This window comes from Acyrthosiphon pisum, chromosome A2 (assembly GCF_005508785.2).
Source record: "Acyrthosiphon pisum isolate AL4f chromosome A2, pea_aphid_22Mar2018_4r6ur, whole genome shotgun sequence".
NCBI lineage: Eukaryota > Metazoa > Arthropoda > Insecta > Hemiptera > Aphididae > Acyrthosiphon > Acyrthosiphon pisum.
Window position 1 is genome coordinate 107256765 of NC_042495.1, and position 13971 is coordinate 107270735.

The 13971-nt window shown below is 32.8% G+C and overlaps 1 protein-coding gene across 1 annotated transcript in view; it reads right to left on the minus strand.

The window, feature by feature from the left end:
• The window catches only part of LOC100162795 (superoxide dismutase [Cu-Zn]-like), an 81545-nt gene that overhangs the window by 40273 nt on the left and 27301 nt on the right, over positions 1-13971 (minus strand). The window contains exon 2 of the mRNA NM_001162681.2: positions 4591-4671. Within this exon, the coding sequence (NP_001156153.1) occupies positions 4591-4668 (78 nt within the window). The 5' untranslated portion in view covers positions 4669-4671. The remainder of the gene's footprint in view (positions 1-4590; positions 4672-13971) is intronic.

The window sequence follows — 13971 nt, forward strand, 5'->3', positions numbered from 1 at the left end:
TTACTGCCATCATCGGTATATATAATAACTTTTGAGAACGCACTGTTGCAGGAGATAATTTTCTCATAAAACATAATGCATAGGTATACCTACCTAATGTAACCCTCTCGTAAACTCGCAGCTACGAACTGCTGCAGCTGCAGAGTGCCTATATAGTCACGTCGGGCCCGGCCGTTGAATTAAAATACATATATGTTTTTTACTGAAATCCTCCTCTAGTGCATTACTACGACATTGCGTGCCGTCGTATCTCGAAATAGTTAGAGACATTAGAGAATAAGTAGACGACGACGTTGTGACGAAAAACAAGTCACGGTGAGAAGCGTTTTTTTTACGATAACGTGTAAAACGTTTAAAGACAAAAAAACTCGTTCAAATGCTTCAAAACGTGTATTATCATCATGCGTTATGAAGATGCGCAGTTGTCGATCGAAATAATATTATTTTCAGACGACGGAGATATGCATCGAGCGCCATGCACTCTGCGCAGATAAACATCTTTATTGTCATTAGGTATTTTTTTTTTTATCTTTATAATAGTAATATGGAAATAAATAATTGATACGTTCTCGAACTGTCTTCGGTGAGACGATGGGGTGTGCGGTTAGGCATTGGGTTTACCATCACTCCGCTTAGTAGGTATACCGCGCACTTATATTATCGACTCCTTCATTCGGTTTTTTTTTTTTGCATTTTTTCGACCGCGACATCCCCGTCAGTCACCATTTCCGGACCATTACACGAGCAACGTGCGTCTCGCCGTCGTTCGGTCATAGCCGTGGCCCGCGGGTATCTCACTAGGTTGCTCTCGAGAATAAGGGATGGCGAAACCGTCGTCTGCTTATGAAATATATCGATTGGATCGCTCACGCGTTTCCGGCCGAGAATCTCGAGACGGAATAATACGCGTATACCTGCTACGTCCTACATATATACAACGTTTGGTTTCAATACCGTTTGCTCGTTGACACCTTATTCGTGCCCTGCACCGACGTAGTTGTATATTTGTGACTTGTGAACACATCAGCAAAACAATATTATATATATAGCATGGCCACGTATATATAGCGAGGTTAGGGACGTGGCGGGTAATCGTTTCGACACGTTTTCATTTCCGTTTTTTTCTCTCGACCGAGGCGGTGATTCTACTCGCCCCCATCTGATACATTTTCATCGTCGATCGATATAATATTATACGTGTGTACATCCGAGACGTTAGACTAATGTTTTGTTTTTGTAGACCAAGTCAAATCAGAAAAAATATATACTCACTACTGCACTTATATGCTTATATATAATATATATATACACTCGTATAAACGCGCTTCTCCACTCTCCAGAGTATTGACCTTATATCTATATGTACATATAACCATGTGACATGTATATACTCGCGATACGATGAAATCCAAACGGCCAAACCACATGAGATTATAAAATAAAACCCTGCAGCTCGATCGATGCTGGTCGGCCACGAAAAAACCACTTCGAATAACCGTTTTGTTCTTTAGTCCGTTCGTTGCGGCGTAGCTATGTGTGTATAGTGTGTACCATTGGCGCCAACGGTGGTCTCTGGTACAAACCACACCCGTGACCATAAATTAATCTCGGTGAATGCCTTTAAACGTTCATACAACATTATATTATTATAATATTTACACGGCGTCGTGGTAAGGCGTCCGTCAAAAGTCACATCGCGTATATTAATTATTATTAACAATAATATCTTCACGTACGTTACGCGGTCCGTTTATAAATGGCGGAGACTCGTCGACGTATTTGCAGCGTGCCAAAACCAGAATATTCGTCGAAAAGTCATACCGCTAAATTATTATGAATATTATATAAGTACCGCGTGCCACGTGCGTTATATTTTAAAATACGTACCTACCTACTACCTACATTATAATATCGTAGCACATTTTATAATATACATATATATATATAAGTATAGTGTATACTTATTACTTATATGTATATCGAAAAATTATACAAGTTCACCGCGTGGTTCTTAATTGATATTCTTGTATTACACTCTATTATATAATTGCAAGAAAAATCCATTAACACGGCCCACCTTGTTAGTTTCGGAAGGCGCTTCGCTTTTTATAAACTACTATACATATTATATGCAGGTAGGTAGGTACACCTAATACTACTGTAGCTCCGGCGTCTCACATAAATTATTCAACATCCGCTATAAGTAGTGAAGAAGTTACAGCATTTTACACGCGGATAGTGGATCAAAATAAATTGTGCTGTCACGGAAAGAAATAGTAAAATAAAGCGACCTTTTAACTGTATAATAAACCTAATACCCACAGTGTTATTACAGTGCGTTTTAATTTTTAAGCATAATCTTGAATGCATTTATTATTTATTACAATAATATACTATGTGAATATATTCAGGTGCGGACGGTCACCTAGATATAATATAACTTTTAGGACATATACGACTACAATACGACGAATTGTATAATGCATACATATTATTATGTATTATATATATATACGCACGACTTAATTATACATATTCAGTAGGTTCGTATAGCATTATAGTACCTATATGGTTTGTGTTTCAACGTATAGTTTGGAAAATATTTTATATATTATATTATTATGAGAAAATCTTTATAAGTGCGAGTGAATAAAGAGCATCATGACTTTAAATAACATTCTCGTGTAGGTACTAAATAGTATATACCTAGCTATACAAGTATGTAATGGATTATGTTTTAAGTAAAAAGTTATTTATTACGTTTTGGTACGTTATAGTTTATTTAATCACATATAATATAATGTGACCAGCCATATTATTACATTATATTTTTTCCCATTACTTTGTTTTGTTGAAAGAATTCGCTTTTTTAAAATTCAGTTAGTATAATTATTACTATTATAGGTAACACAATAACGTTGGTACACACATATTTTAAAACTTCGAGTTGAACATATTATTTAATATTAATTTACGTGTGTAATATGTGTGACATATGAAAATAGGTAGGTCGTAGGTATATACATTAAATTTACTATTAAGGCACTTAAATAATTAAGGCAGAAAAAGCAACCAGGAAATAAAAATTAAAAAAGATTACATTTTAGGGGCGCTTTATATGCATTTTAGACTAGGTAATACAATTTCCGAATTCCATTTAAAATTAATTCATTTTTAGATTTTCACATTTCATTTACCACAAGTATAAATATATCATCATGCAGTCTATGGTGTTTTAACAGTATATTATATATGCCATGTATTTAATTTCTATACCGGTATAGCAACAGATAAGGACCTACTATGCATTTGAATGCTGAATACAAATCAAAATATTTATCGAAAAGTTAGGTATTTTATTGAAATTGTTTACAGAAATAATTTAACGATGGCGTCGCTGCGATGTTCTCTTTGCGCCGGCACGGATTGCTTATAAGATGTGTTAAAATGCGCACGTAAAGTATTAATGACACCATGAAATTTCCGTCCTTTTCTAACACGCGTTCTAGGTAGGTAGTTACTAGTTCGAGTTAATATTTTATCAAGATACATAATAATATAATGCGTTTTAATGTCGAAATGATAGAATTTTATTATTCTCATAAAAAAAAAGAGTTACTCCTCCCGCTACATACTTACTTGGCCAGCGTTAAGCGTTCACGCCATATATATATATATAATATAGGTTTATAAATGTATATAAAGGTACGCACTATACACCGCCGGCAAACCTAATGGTATTCAATGTCAAATTCACACCCGACGGCGGCCAATATTATATTATTTTATAATGTAAAGTGCATTCCAAAAACGTGATCCGGTCTTCGTGGCGAACACGTGTACGTCATAATGTAATAATATTATATGTTATGATAATAATAATACAACTAACGGTCCAATATTTTTCAGATCCGTCGTCATTTTCAGCGAATCGTTATTTTATTTTATTTCATTTATTTCCCCGCACGCATTACCCGGGAAACCGGTACCCTATACTATATACGATTCCGTCGGCGTTTTTTACAGCCGCGGCACTTTATATAATATATATCGCATAACACAACAGTAGCCGACGATCATTATTTTTCTATTACACAAAACATATAATGTATATATTACGAATATACTATGTATAGTGTGTACGTATATATATTTTACTATATTAAATATACGCGTATATAATGTATATAGGTATGGCCGCATAGGCACACACCTACATAAATTATGAATTACGATTAATTAAACGTAGGTACCTATACACAGAAAATAGTATAACGTCGAGAAATATAGGAGGTCCGCCTGGGAAACGTGACGAACTATATGCCGCCGTGGTGGAGGTATTAATAATAATAATAGTAATAATAATAATAATAATAATAATAATAATTGTTATTAGTCGGTCGCCTCTGAAGCAATTAAAATTTAAATGAGATTCCCCCGTGGTGCGTGTTTTTAAAATATAGATTTTTTTTTGACAGACGGATGGTTTTTATTACGTCTAAACGGTGTATAATAATGTATAATGCTATAATGTATATACATTATATACATTAAACATATATTATATGACAAAAGTATATATGTACTTACGAACGGCGGGGAAGCGGCGGAGACTAGCACGGCGGACGCAACTGACAAGGTGATCAGCAACATGATTTTGGGTGCCATTGTCTGTAAAAAACAAATAAATAAATAAATAAGGATGGATCTAAACCAGAATTATATTATGATTTGTCACCACTGTCACAAACATATTATAATATGTAATAAATTTCGTTTACTGATTTGAACGGGTTTTTTTTATATAGTCTTGACTTTTCGACGATACCAATTAACCTATGTCACGTTATTATAAATATGTGTGTATTATAAGACGTGTTATATTATTAGAATACATAATACGATCCTTGTAAAAACTTCTTTAAAGATAGGTACTCAGTAAAGTTTTTTTCTCAACAAGTTCAATTTTTTGTTCACAAATAAAAAAAGTATCCGTAGTATTCGTTGCAGAAATAACTGTTGAAATGAGGTGGTGTGTATATAATATCGTATTATAACGATATAAGACGTTACACATTGCTGGAACCATTTTCTAGTCGAATCGTCAAAATATAACAAAAAAAGTGGGTATAATAGTATAGGCGCGTACACGTCGATTCGGTTGGTACATCCACAATAAAGAAAGACTATACCTTTAATAACAACTATACACACGTGTGCCGTATAATATAATATATATATATATATATAGTTTGATTTAATGGCAGGGGGTGTATTTTTACGCATAACATATTATATATATATGAAACGGTGCATGCTATAGAAGATTATTTTTGACGAACGCCGGAAATGCCGATCTGGACGGACGAACGTCGCTGGGTCGAAGAGAAAAAAATATAATAATCTGAACGCATTGTTGTATAGCAATGCCAGTGTATATGATGCGTCTAAGAAAGGTTTCGTCATATTTTTTCTGACGAGAGGAGAGATTTATTCCGATTATTATATATGTATACATAATATATCAATAATACGCAGTCATATGTTGTACCTATATTGCATTATAGGTACATATTATATTATATGTATATTACCCTGCAATACTGCAATACTACTACTCTGAGGGCATGTTTATATATTATACTATGGTCTTCGTGCCGATATGATGACGTCTTGTTGCGGTGAAAAATAAAAAGCAGAAAACGTTATTGTATTATATTGTGGCATATGCATATATGAGGGTGACGACCTTTAACGGTGCAAGGACCGCGCAGGGCGATGATGTGAAAGGACCAGTGTTGTATAATACGAGGACCGTCTGAAGTGCTTGTGCGAATTCAATCGTCGCATACCTACGTATATAATGTGCATATTATTATATATTATGTTTGTATACATTATGTGTGTGCGTACGCGCGTGTGTTACGAGCATCGGTAATAATAGTATACCCGCACAACTGTACGTCTGTACCCTCCGTCCTATATGGGCGTTCTCACAGGGGACCGTGTATAGGGGATGAACCCCCCCACAAGGGCTGTTTTTTATAATCCCGAATAACAGGTATACTTTTGATATTGGAGCCGAGCATTGAACATTTGAAAAACTTGTTAGATTTTAGTATTTTACATTGACTCAGATACTTATCCAAACCGTTATTGCTAAACCATAAGAATATTATGGTGGGCATAACTGAAAGCAAATCAATTCAATACTTCCCGCCGCCAGTATATTTACCAATTATTTTATATTTTATTCAATATACCACTAACTAGGTATACCAGGATCTATGAGTCGAGAGAACATTTTCATGTATAAATTGAACATTCTATTGTGTTGTTGGCTACGATCACACGGCTAACATTGCAATCAATTTTTCTACACCCCTCCATTAAAGAACCCTGAGAAAACCATGCACTGAACCTCCAACCATATACCGTTTGATTTTTAAGTTACGAAAGCCCTCTCAAGTGTGAAGTGACATGTGTTGATTATATGGGTGGTACTTAAAATTTAATAAGTTACTATTTTTCATAAATATTCCAATGTGAAAAACTACCTGTTAAACATCTCATTGAATACAATATATTAATATTAAAATGCTGTTAGTTTATATGAATAATGCTGGATAACAAACTAAATAATATGTAAGCTGGTACGTACTACGCAGGTATACAATTTTTTTTTTGCAAACTTAAAATGTTGAAATGTTAAAATGTTAAAATGCTCAATTACTTGGTGGCGATTTTTATAAATATATGACTATATAAATGAATATAAATTGTGTTTAATTATTTTCTTGGGATGTATAGAATATTATAATAACGGAGTGCCTGGTGCGTCTCCCACACAATACATTTAATAAAATATGGTGTTTTTTGTAAAATATGACCTAGGACTAGCGGAGTCGAGTTTCGTCGCTATATTATATAATATATATAGGTGCATACAACAAAACTTGTCAGGTTCAAAGATTTGCGTCAACAAACGTAATATATAATATAATAACATTTTTGTATTGTTATTGTTATTATTATAATAATTAATATAATACTCATATTTTCGTCGTCAGCTGTTTATTATATTATCGCGGTTTCGCCGCCGTACACTGCGATGTATACTTGAGGAGCGCATTGTATATCATATTAAAATTTAAAATACGCATAATTTATAAACATATTATATTTAGATTTTATAAAGTCATATTATAGAATATATACTCGACCACATTTTCAAAAATAATAAAAAACGTTTCATCCCCATTGAAACATATTTTATTATTTACCGTATAGTTACATTAAAAATATTATATTATTATAAAATAATATAAACACTTGTGCATACCATCCGTGATAAATGATAGTATGTAATGTATTATTGTATATGTATATATATGCCCATGTATATTTTCAGAAATCTCACACATATATTATATTATACACACAGAGTCATAACGCTCGTATACACATAAATGCAATATAATATCATATATATGTGTAATTTTCGAAATTTTTTTTCACGCTGCTGTGGTTATATTTATATCGCAGTCGCCGATGTGTGTTTGTGGAGGTATACCGTATAAAGAATATCGTAATTTGTATTCGTGTGCGGTGCGTGTCACCCGTATAGGGGCCGTGGTACGTTAGGTATAGGAAAATAGAATTTTAAAACGGTTTAAAGATATCATCGCGTTCAAAATATGTTAATGTAGGATTTTCACACATCCGTCAACTGCACTTATACGGCAAAGATTATTATTATAATATGATATAAACTGATTCCTTCTCGACAAGACACTCGACCCCGCGTTTGCCAAAACGTATAATATAATATGGATAATGGACTTCCCATAATAATATGGTAATAATATAATATTATATAATTTATAGGTACGAAAATTTAAAATATCATATTATTATTACATAATTATTTTTTTTAAAAAATGTCTCAGTCGCAATAAATATGCATAAAGAAATAAACTGAACAATATCAACTGTACGATTTATCTCTTTTTCTAAATTATAAAGGTATGATGTTATAATATATGAATGTGCAAAGTATAACATAGGTACTACAGTAAGTTTTATGTCAATTAGCTCAAATTTAAAATTTAAGTTCTCCATCATTATACAGGTATGTCATATTATTATTATGACGTTGATTTTTCAGAATTAATTAAGTATATACATTTTAATTACAGCGAAACTTGTAAGTTCGTCGTTTTGCATTTATTTAACACTGACAATTGCCACAAGTACATAATATAATGTACCTAACATTATAATATAAGTATTCGCATTTTATATAATTATAATATACACTGTATATTATATTTTACATTATTATATTCCAGGCGATTAAACTTGAATGTCTAACTATTTTTACAATCGATCTATTTGGTCCGTTAAAAGCATATTATGATGACAATTTTACGAATGTGCATTACCTATACGCGTCAGATTTTCTGTTAGAAAGAAAGTTTATGTCAATATAGTCCCCCGTGCACGTGTATGTATAAAAAACAAGGCATATTATCTCTACCTATGTCACCTCAGAGATAAAAATAAAAGGAGGAGACAAAAAATAGTTAAGTACATAATCGTAGATCGTTGGAAAGATATTATCCATTTTATTGGATCGGAATTGCAACGATTCGACGACGGCCAATCGGTCCACCGTCAATAAACTGGCAAACGAGAAAAATCCGTTTATACGAGTCGCGACTGGAATCCGATAAGGACGCACAACAACGGGCAACTTTGCGACGGATTACTATATGTCTGTGTGTGTGTATATATATATGTATTAAATATATAGTTAGCGTTTATTCTTTACGTGTAACAGCCATACACATATATAGCTGCTCATCAAGAGCCAAAGAAAATTTTTGCAAAGATTGTATATATAGGTAGAACAACATATGTGTGTGTGTGTATACTGTATGTACTGTGCGTGAGTATACATCGTACCCGATAAAAAAAGAATAAATATATAAGTTTTACGCTGCGAGCCCTCCTCGAACACATCCATTATATCTATGTAGGTATACCCTGCAGTATACGTACAGTGAAAGTCTCGGTCTAAGTGCGTTTTGCCGCCGCCGCCGCCGCAATCAAACGAATTGTAAGTTATCGATTGTTTTTTTTCCAGAGACAAATTACCCAACATTCGGTTCGGTGTGCATGTATGTTTTGCTGTATGCGTAGGTATATGATAAATCCCAAGACCCACATTATATCATTACGATGATGTAAAAGTATTAAGTACCTACATGCGTTCACTGCAATAATAATGATAATAATACATAATAACTAGAATAAACTGGTGAAATTAAATACAGCCAATTACACATGTAATACATTAAATCATAATATACGCTCTAAAATCGAATTTGTGTTAGAAAAATTAAAAATTCAAAGTTTGTTACATATTACACGCGTCATGTCGTCATAAATGTTCGGTTATGATTGGTATGTTTGTGTATAATCGTTGAGTATAAATTGTGTACACAATATATACTCAATATGATATAGTTTATACGTGCAGTGTCGCGTTATTATTGTTTGTTCTGTTGTTTGACTTATTCTATATAAAATATAATATATCAGATATCTGTCCGTTCGGTGTTTTAATCCTCATTGTTAAAATAATGTGCGCGCGTGGTGTATTTATGCATGTTTTATCGCGGGACTCTTGCAGCAGTCCCCGGAGAGAAATATATACATATATTTGTTAAAACATGAGAACTATAATCCCACCGACCAACTGAATTGGTTTTTTTCATGACAATTGCTGTTGTGAATGATGGTAAAAAACCGAGGGGATGAAAACCGAAAGAAAAATTTGGAAAAAAAGTAATAATTGAAGATGTGAAATTACTATATATATATGGTATACTAGTATATACATTATATATAATATAATAACACAACGGGGGATAATATAATATGATAGATGGAGTGGTTATATAATATTATGTCTCGCATCTGTAGAATTAATTGATCAACCGATTAAAACAATAGGAACACAAGTCATTAATATAAACGTTTTATATTTTTATATTTTATTTGTTATCCAATATATTTTTATGTTTAGCATAAAAACTAATTCCATAAATTTAAAATGATTATTGCATTTTTTGTATAAAAAAAGTTTCCTCGTGGTAAAATATTTAAATATTTTTGATATTCGCGGTAGAAAAATTTAATTTCAGATCATCTGTATCCCTTGCTATTGCAGACTACACTGTAATTTCGATGCAAAATAATCAAATTAAAATATTTTTGGTTATATTATATTTGTTTTATTTAAATAATACAATTATGGTGATTTAAGTTAAAATTATAAAAATGGTTTAATAAATACATAAATAAAAATAAACAAATAGTTATATATGAGTATACCTACTTATTTATATAATTATATTATATCGAATACATATCAGTTATTATAGTTGATGGCAAATAGCCTAATATTTTTTGACTGTAACAGTTAAATAATATTTTTGTTATGCCTGACGATCTGAATGAAAATAATGTACATAGAAATTAAAATTTGTAATATAGCACTTTTGTGGATATATATACATTTTTTTAAAATACTGTAGTTTGCAGCAGTTATTAAACAAAAAGAAATTTAATATTATAATGCATATAGTGCGCATGCTATATTATACAGTATACGTCGTCATATTATAATATGGAAAATAATATAATGAATATGAGAAGTGAGAACCTACATTGAATTAGACCCTAAATATTACGAATTTAAATTATTATAATACCTGCATTATAATATATTGTATAATATTATGGTAGGTATTACTTATTAATAATACAGTTACCACGGTATAATAACAAGATATGCATTGCCGCTGAGATCCGGTTAGCGAAAACAAAAAAATTGCGAATAGAAAAAATTAAAACCGTACCTATATATTATAGCTGGAACGATCTTATAAAACGATATAGTAGCTGATAATATTTTAATAGACACCTGTTCTGAGTCCTAAATATATGCATGGATATTATACTACAATGCGTGGTATCTGACATAAATTATTTTCGTACAATATGTATATTATATTATATTAGTAGTATTATTATATGGGTACCGCCGACGTCGTTTAAATAAAATCGTGAGCGGAGAGGTTGCTCACCCATCACCAACTCATCGCCTGGGGACGATCGTCATATGAAAATGTGTATTATGGAAAGGGGGTTCGACGGTGTTAGAACGAATGGACGGAAGAGAGAAAAACAAGAGAGGAAAATAAGAGAGAGGAGCGAGAGGGAGGTATACATTTTCTCGTGATCGCCGCGATCTGCAAAACGTCCGCCGACGGCAGAGCTTCTTATAGCGGCGTTCATCTTTTGCGAAAAAACGCGATCGCTGCGACAATACGGGCTAGTCGAGCGGACTTACAACAAGTCTAATGACCCTACGACGCAAAGCGCACGAGTATATTATACTGCGCTATACAGAGCGATCAGTTTTATTAGAATTCAACGCGGCGAAATTTATTTTTCAACAGAAATTGTGAACTATGAATTTTCAAGAATTAAAAATATATATTATTTTTACTTTGTATACAGTACCTATGAGACGAGTAACTGCACTATATTTTCGTAAAAATCCAATTTTTTTTATCGCATCCAAACATGAAAATACGCTTTTGAATAAAAAATAACGTATTACAATACATATGTGATGTTTAGAAAAGGATATTATTTATAAATTTATAATATTCCTACTTTAGAGTTTACACTTTAGGTTGTGAAGTATTGAAACGCGTTTTTATAAAAACAAAACGGTAAAGAATGAAATTTTTTTCAATAGTAAATAGTTATACAACTTAGAACAACTTACAATACGTGATCGGGTTTCAATACCTGCAATATTCAAACTAACTGAAAAATTTATTTTTCCTAAAATCCCCAAAATCGACTGAAAAAACATTTATACGCCGTTTAATAAGTCAAGTACCTATAATAGATCGCCCTGTATATTAAACACCTACGAGGCACACACTACAATATGTTGACGGGGGCACATCGTTGAATAATGCACAGCCGTGGTGGCGGCGAAGTTAGAAGGATAAGAATATTATAGATATATACGTGTATATACGACGTGTAGGTACTTTTATATATACGATAATATGGCGTATACCGCGTGTATAAATATATATATATATGTGTGTTATATACTTATATATTAAAAAGATTTATCGGACACAGCGTGCCGCCGGATCTGGTCACGATCGGGTCCGAGTCGTATGGAAAAAACGCCTCGTTCGCGGTCCATTCCGTCGGTTCAGACTTCAGTATATATACCCGCATGTATACATATATTATTACATAGGTGCATGTAAGTACATAGGTACTTATATATATAGATAATGTATATACACACCTCCATCATGTGCACCGTCCTCGTCGTATTATCGTCGCTTCTTGTAAACTCGTGGTATACATAGTAATGTAATATACTACCCAATATTATAATACGATATTATTTCTCGTGCAGCAGTGGATGTACATTGCATACCTCATATAATATATTATATGCCTCTACATACACTATGATATGTATTTTTGTCATTATTATTGATACTAATAGCCGTCGTTCGGACGCTACCACGACTGCTCCAACCACCCACACACGCCAAACAGGAGTAAGGTATTGATAAACTATACACATCGAAGATAACATAATATCACGAAGGTATTGTGGACGAGTCGGGCGCGAAGTGTGTGTTTTTTCGTTATCGTATTACAACGGTTTTGTTTTTGAGATTCTAGTTTTTATAATATATATAGATATCGTAACTGGGTTTGAACGGGAAGCAACGAAAATGCACACGGGTTTTGAATTTAAATAAAAAGCGATTTGCGATCATTTTTTATACAGCGTATAATTGGAATATTAATTAACCGGTTTTTTTTTTTTTAGTCAAGTACCCGAAATGCTAAATGAGCGTTTTTTATAATTCGAAGTCTTATTCCACCGAGTAGAAAAACGTACAGGTGGACGTAATTTACTATGCGTAAGAAGAGTATGTACATACAACAGCTGCTTCAGCCAAGAACTATAATCGTTTTTATTACTGTCGATTGGAAATTTAAATTTAACTTTTCATGGCCCGGAATATATACCCGCGCTTGATACACATAATACGGACGCGTACAGCAATTATAAATTATAATACTTAAGATATTATTATTTAACGATGGGCGCTTTTGAGTTTCGCGTAATTTGTTTTACGTAAATTATACAATTTTAAGTTGTCAGATAATATATAGATTTTCACGTAATACAGCCCGCCATGTCTCTCCGTCGATTAACCTCATAACAAATTACCGACGCCAATAAAATGCGTATAGTAACAGTAGTAACACATGATATACGTAGATTATAGAGTATATAAATTATGTGATACCATCGCATGGTGAGATTGAAAGCCTCGGGTTTGTTTTTAATCATATATACTATATAGTAGCAGAACACATAATATAACGTCATATCGTAATATACTGAGATGCAACCGTGCGTATCATATATTATTATCTATAATATCATAAGAGCAGAAAACAAAAGACGTGAATTTTTCAAAAATATTGATCTCTCTATGACGACTGAAAACCACATATGCGCGTGTAACACTTTTGGAAAACATACTATATACTATTCTACACATTGTGTGGCTGCTCGCCGTTGTGTATAATATCGTTCTGTAACATGAGAACTACTTACATATTATTTCACTGCCGGCCGTATATCTATATGTATCGGAAGACCGTTCAACCCATCTCGGTCGTAAGCTCAAATGGCGTGCGTACTGCGGCAAATGCGTACACGACAGTGCGAGCGAGTGAAAGAATAAGAAAGAAACAGCATATAAAAGCGGGAGATATAAAAAGTAACTGCGGTTGTTGTTAACATCGAAATTGTGGTAGGTAGTAGGTACCGCG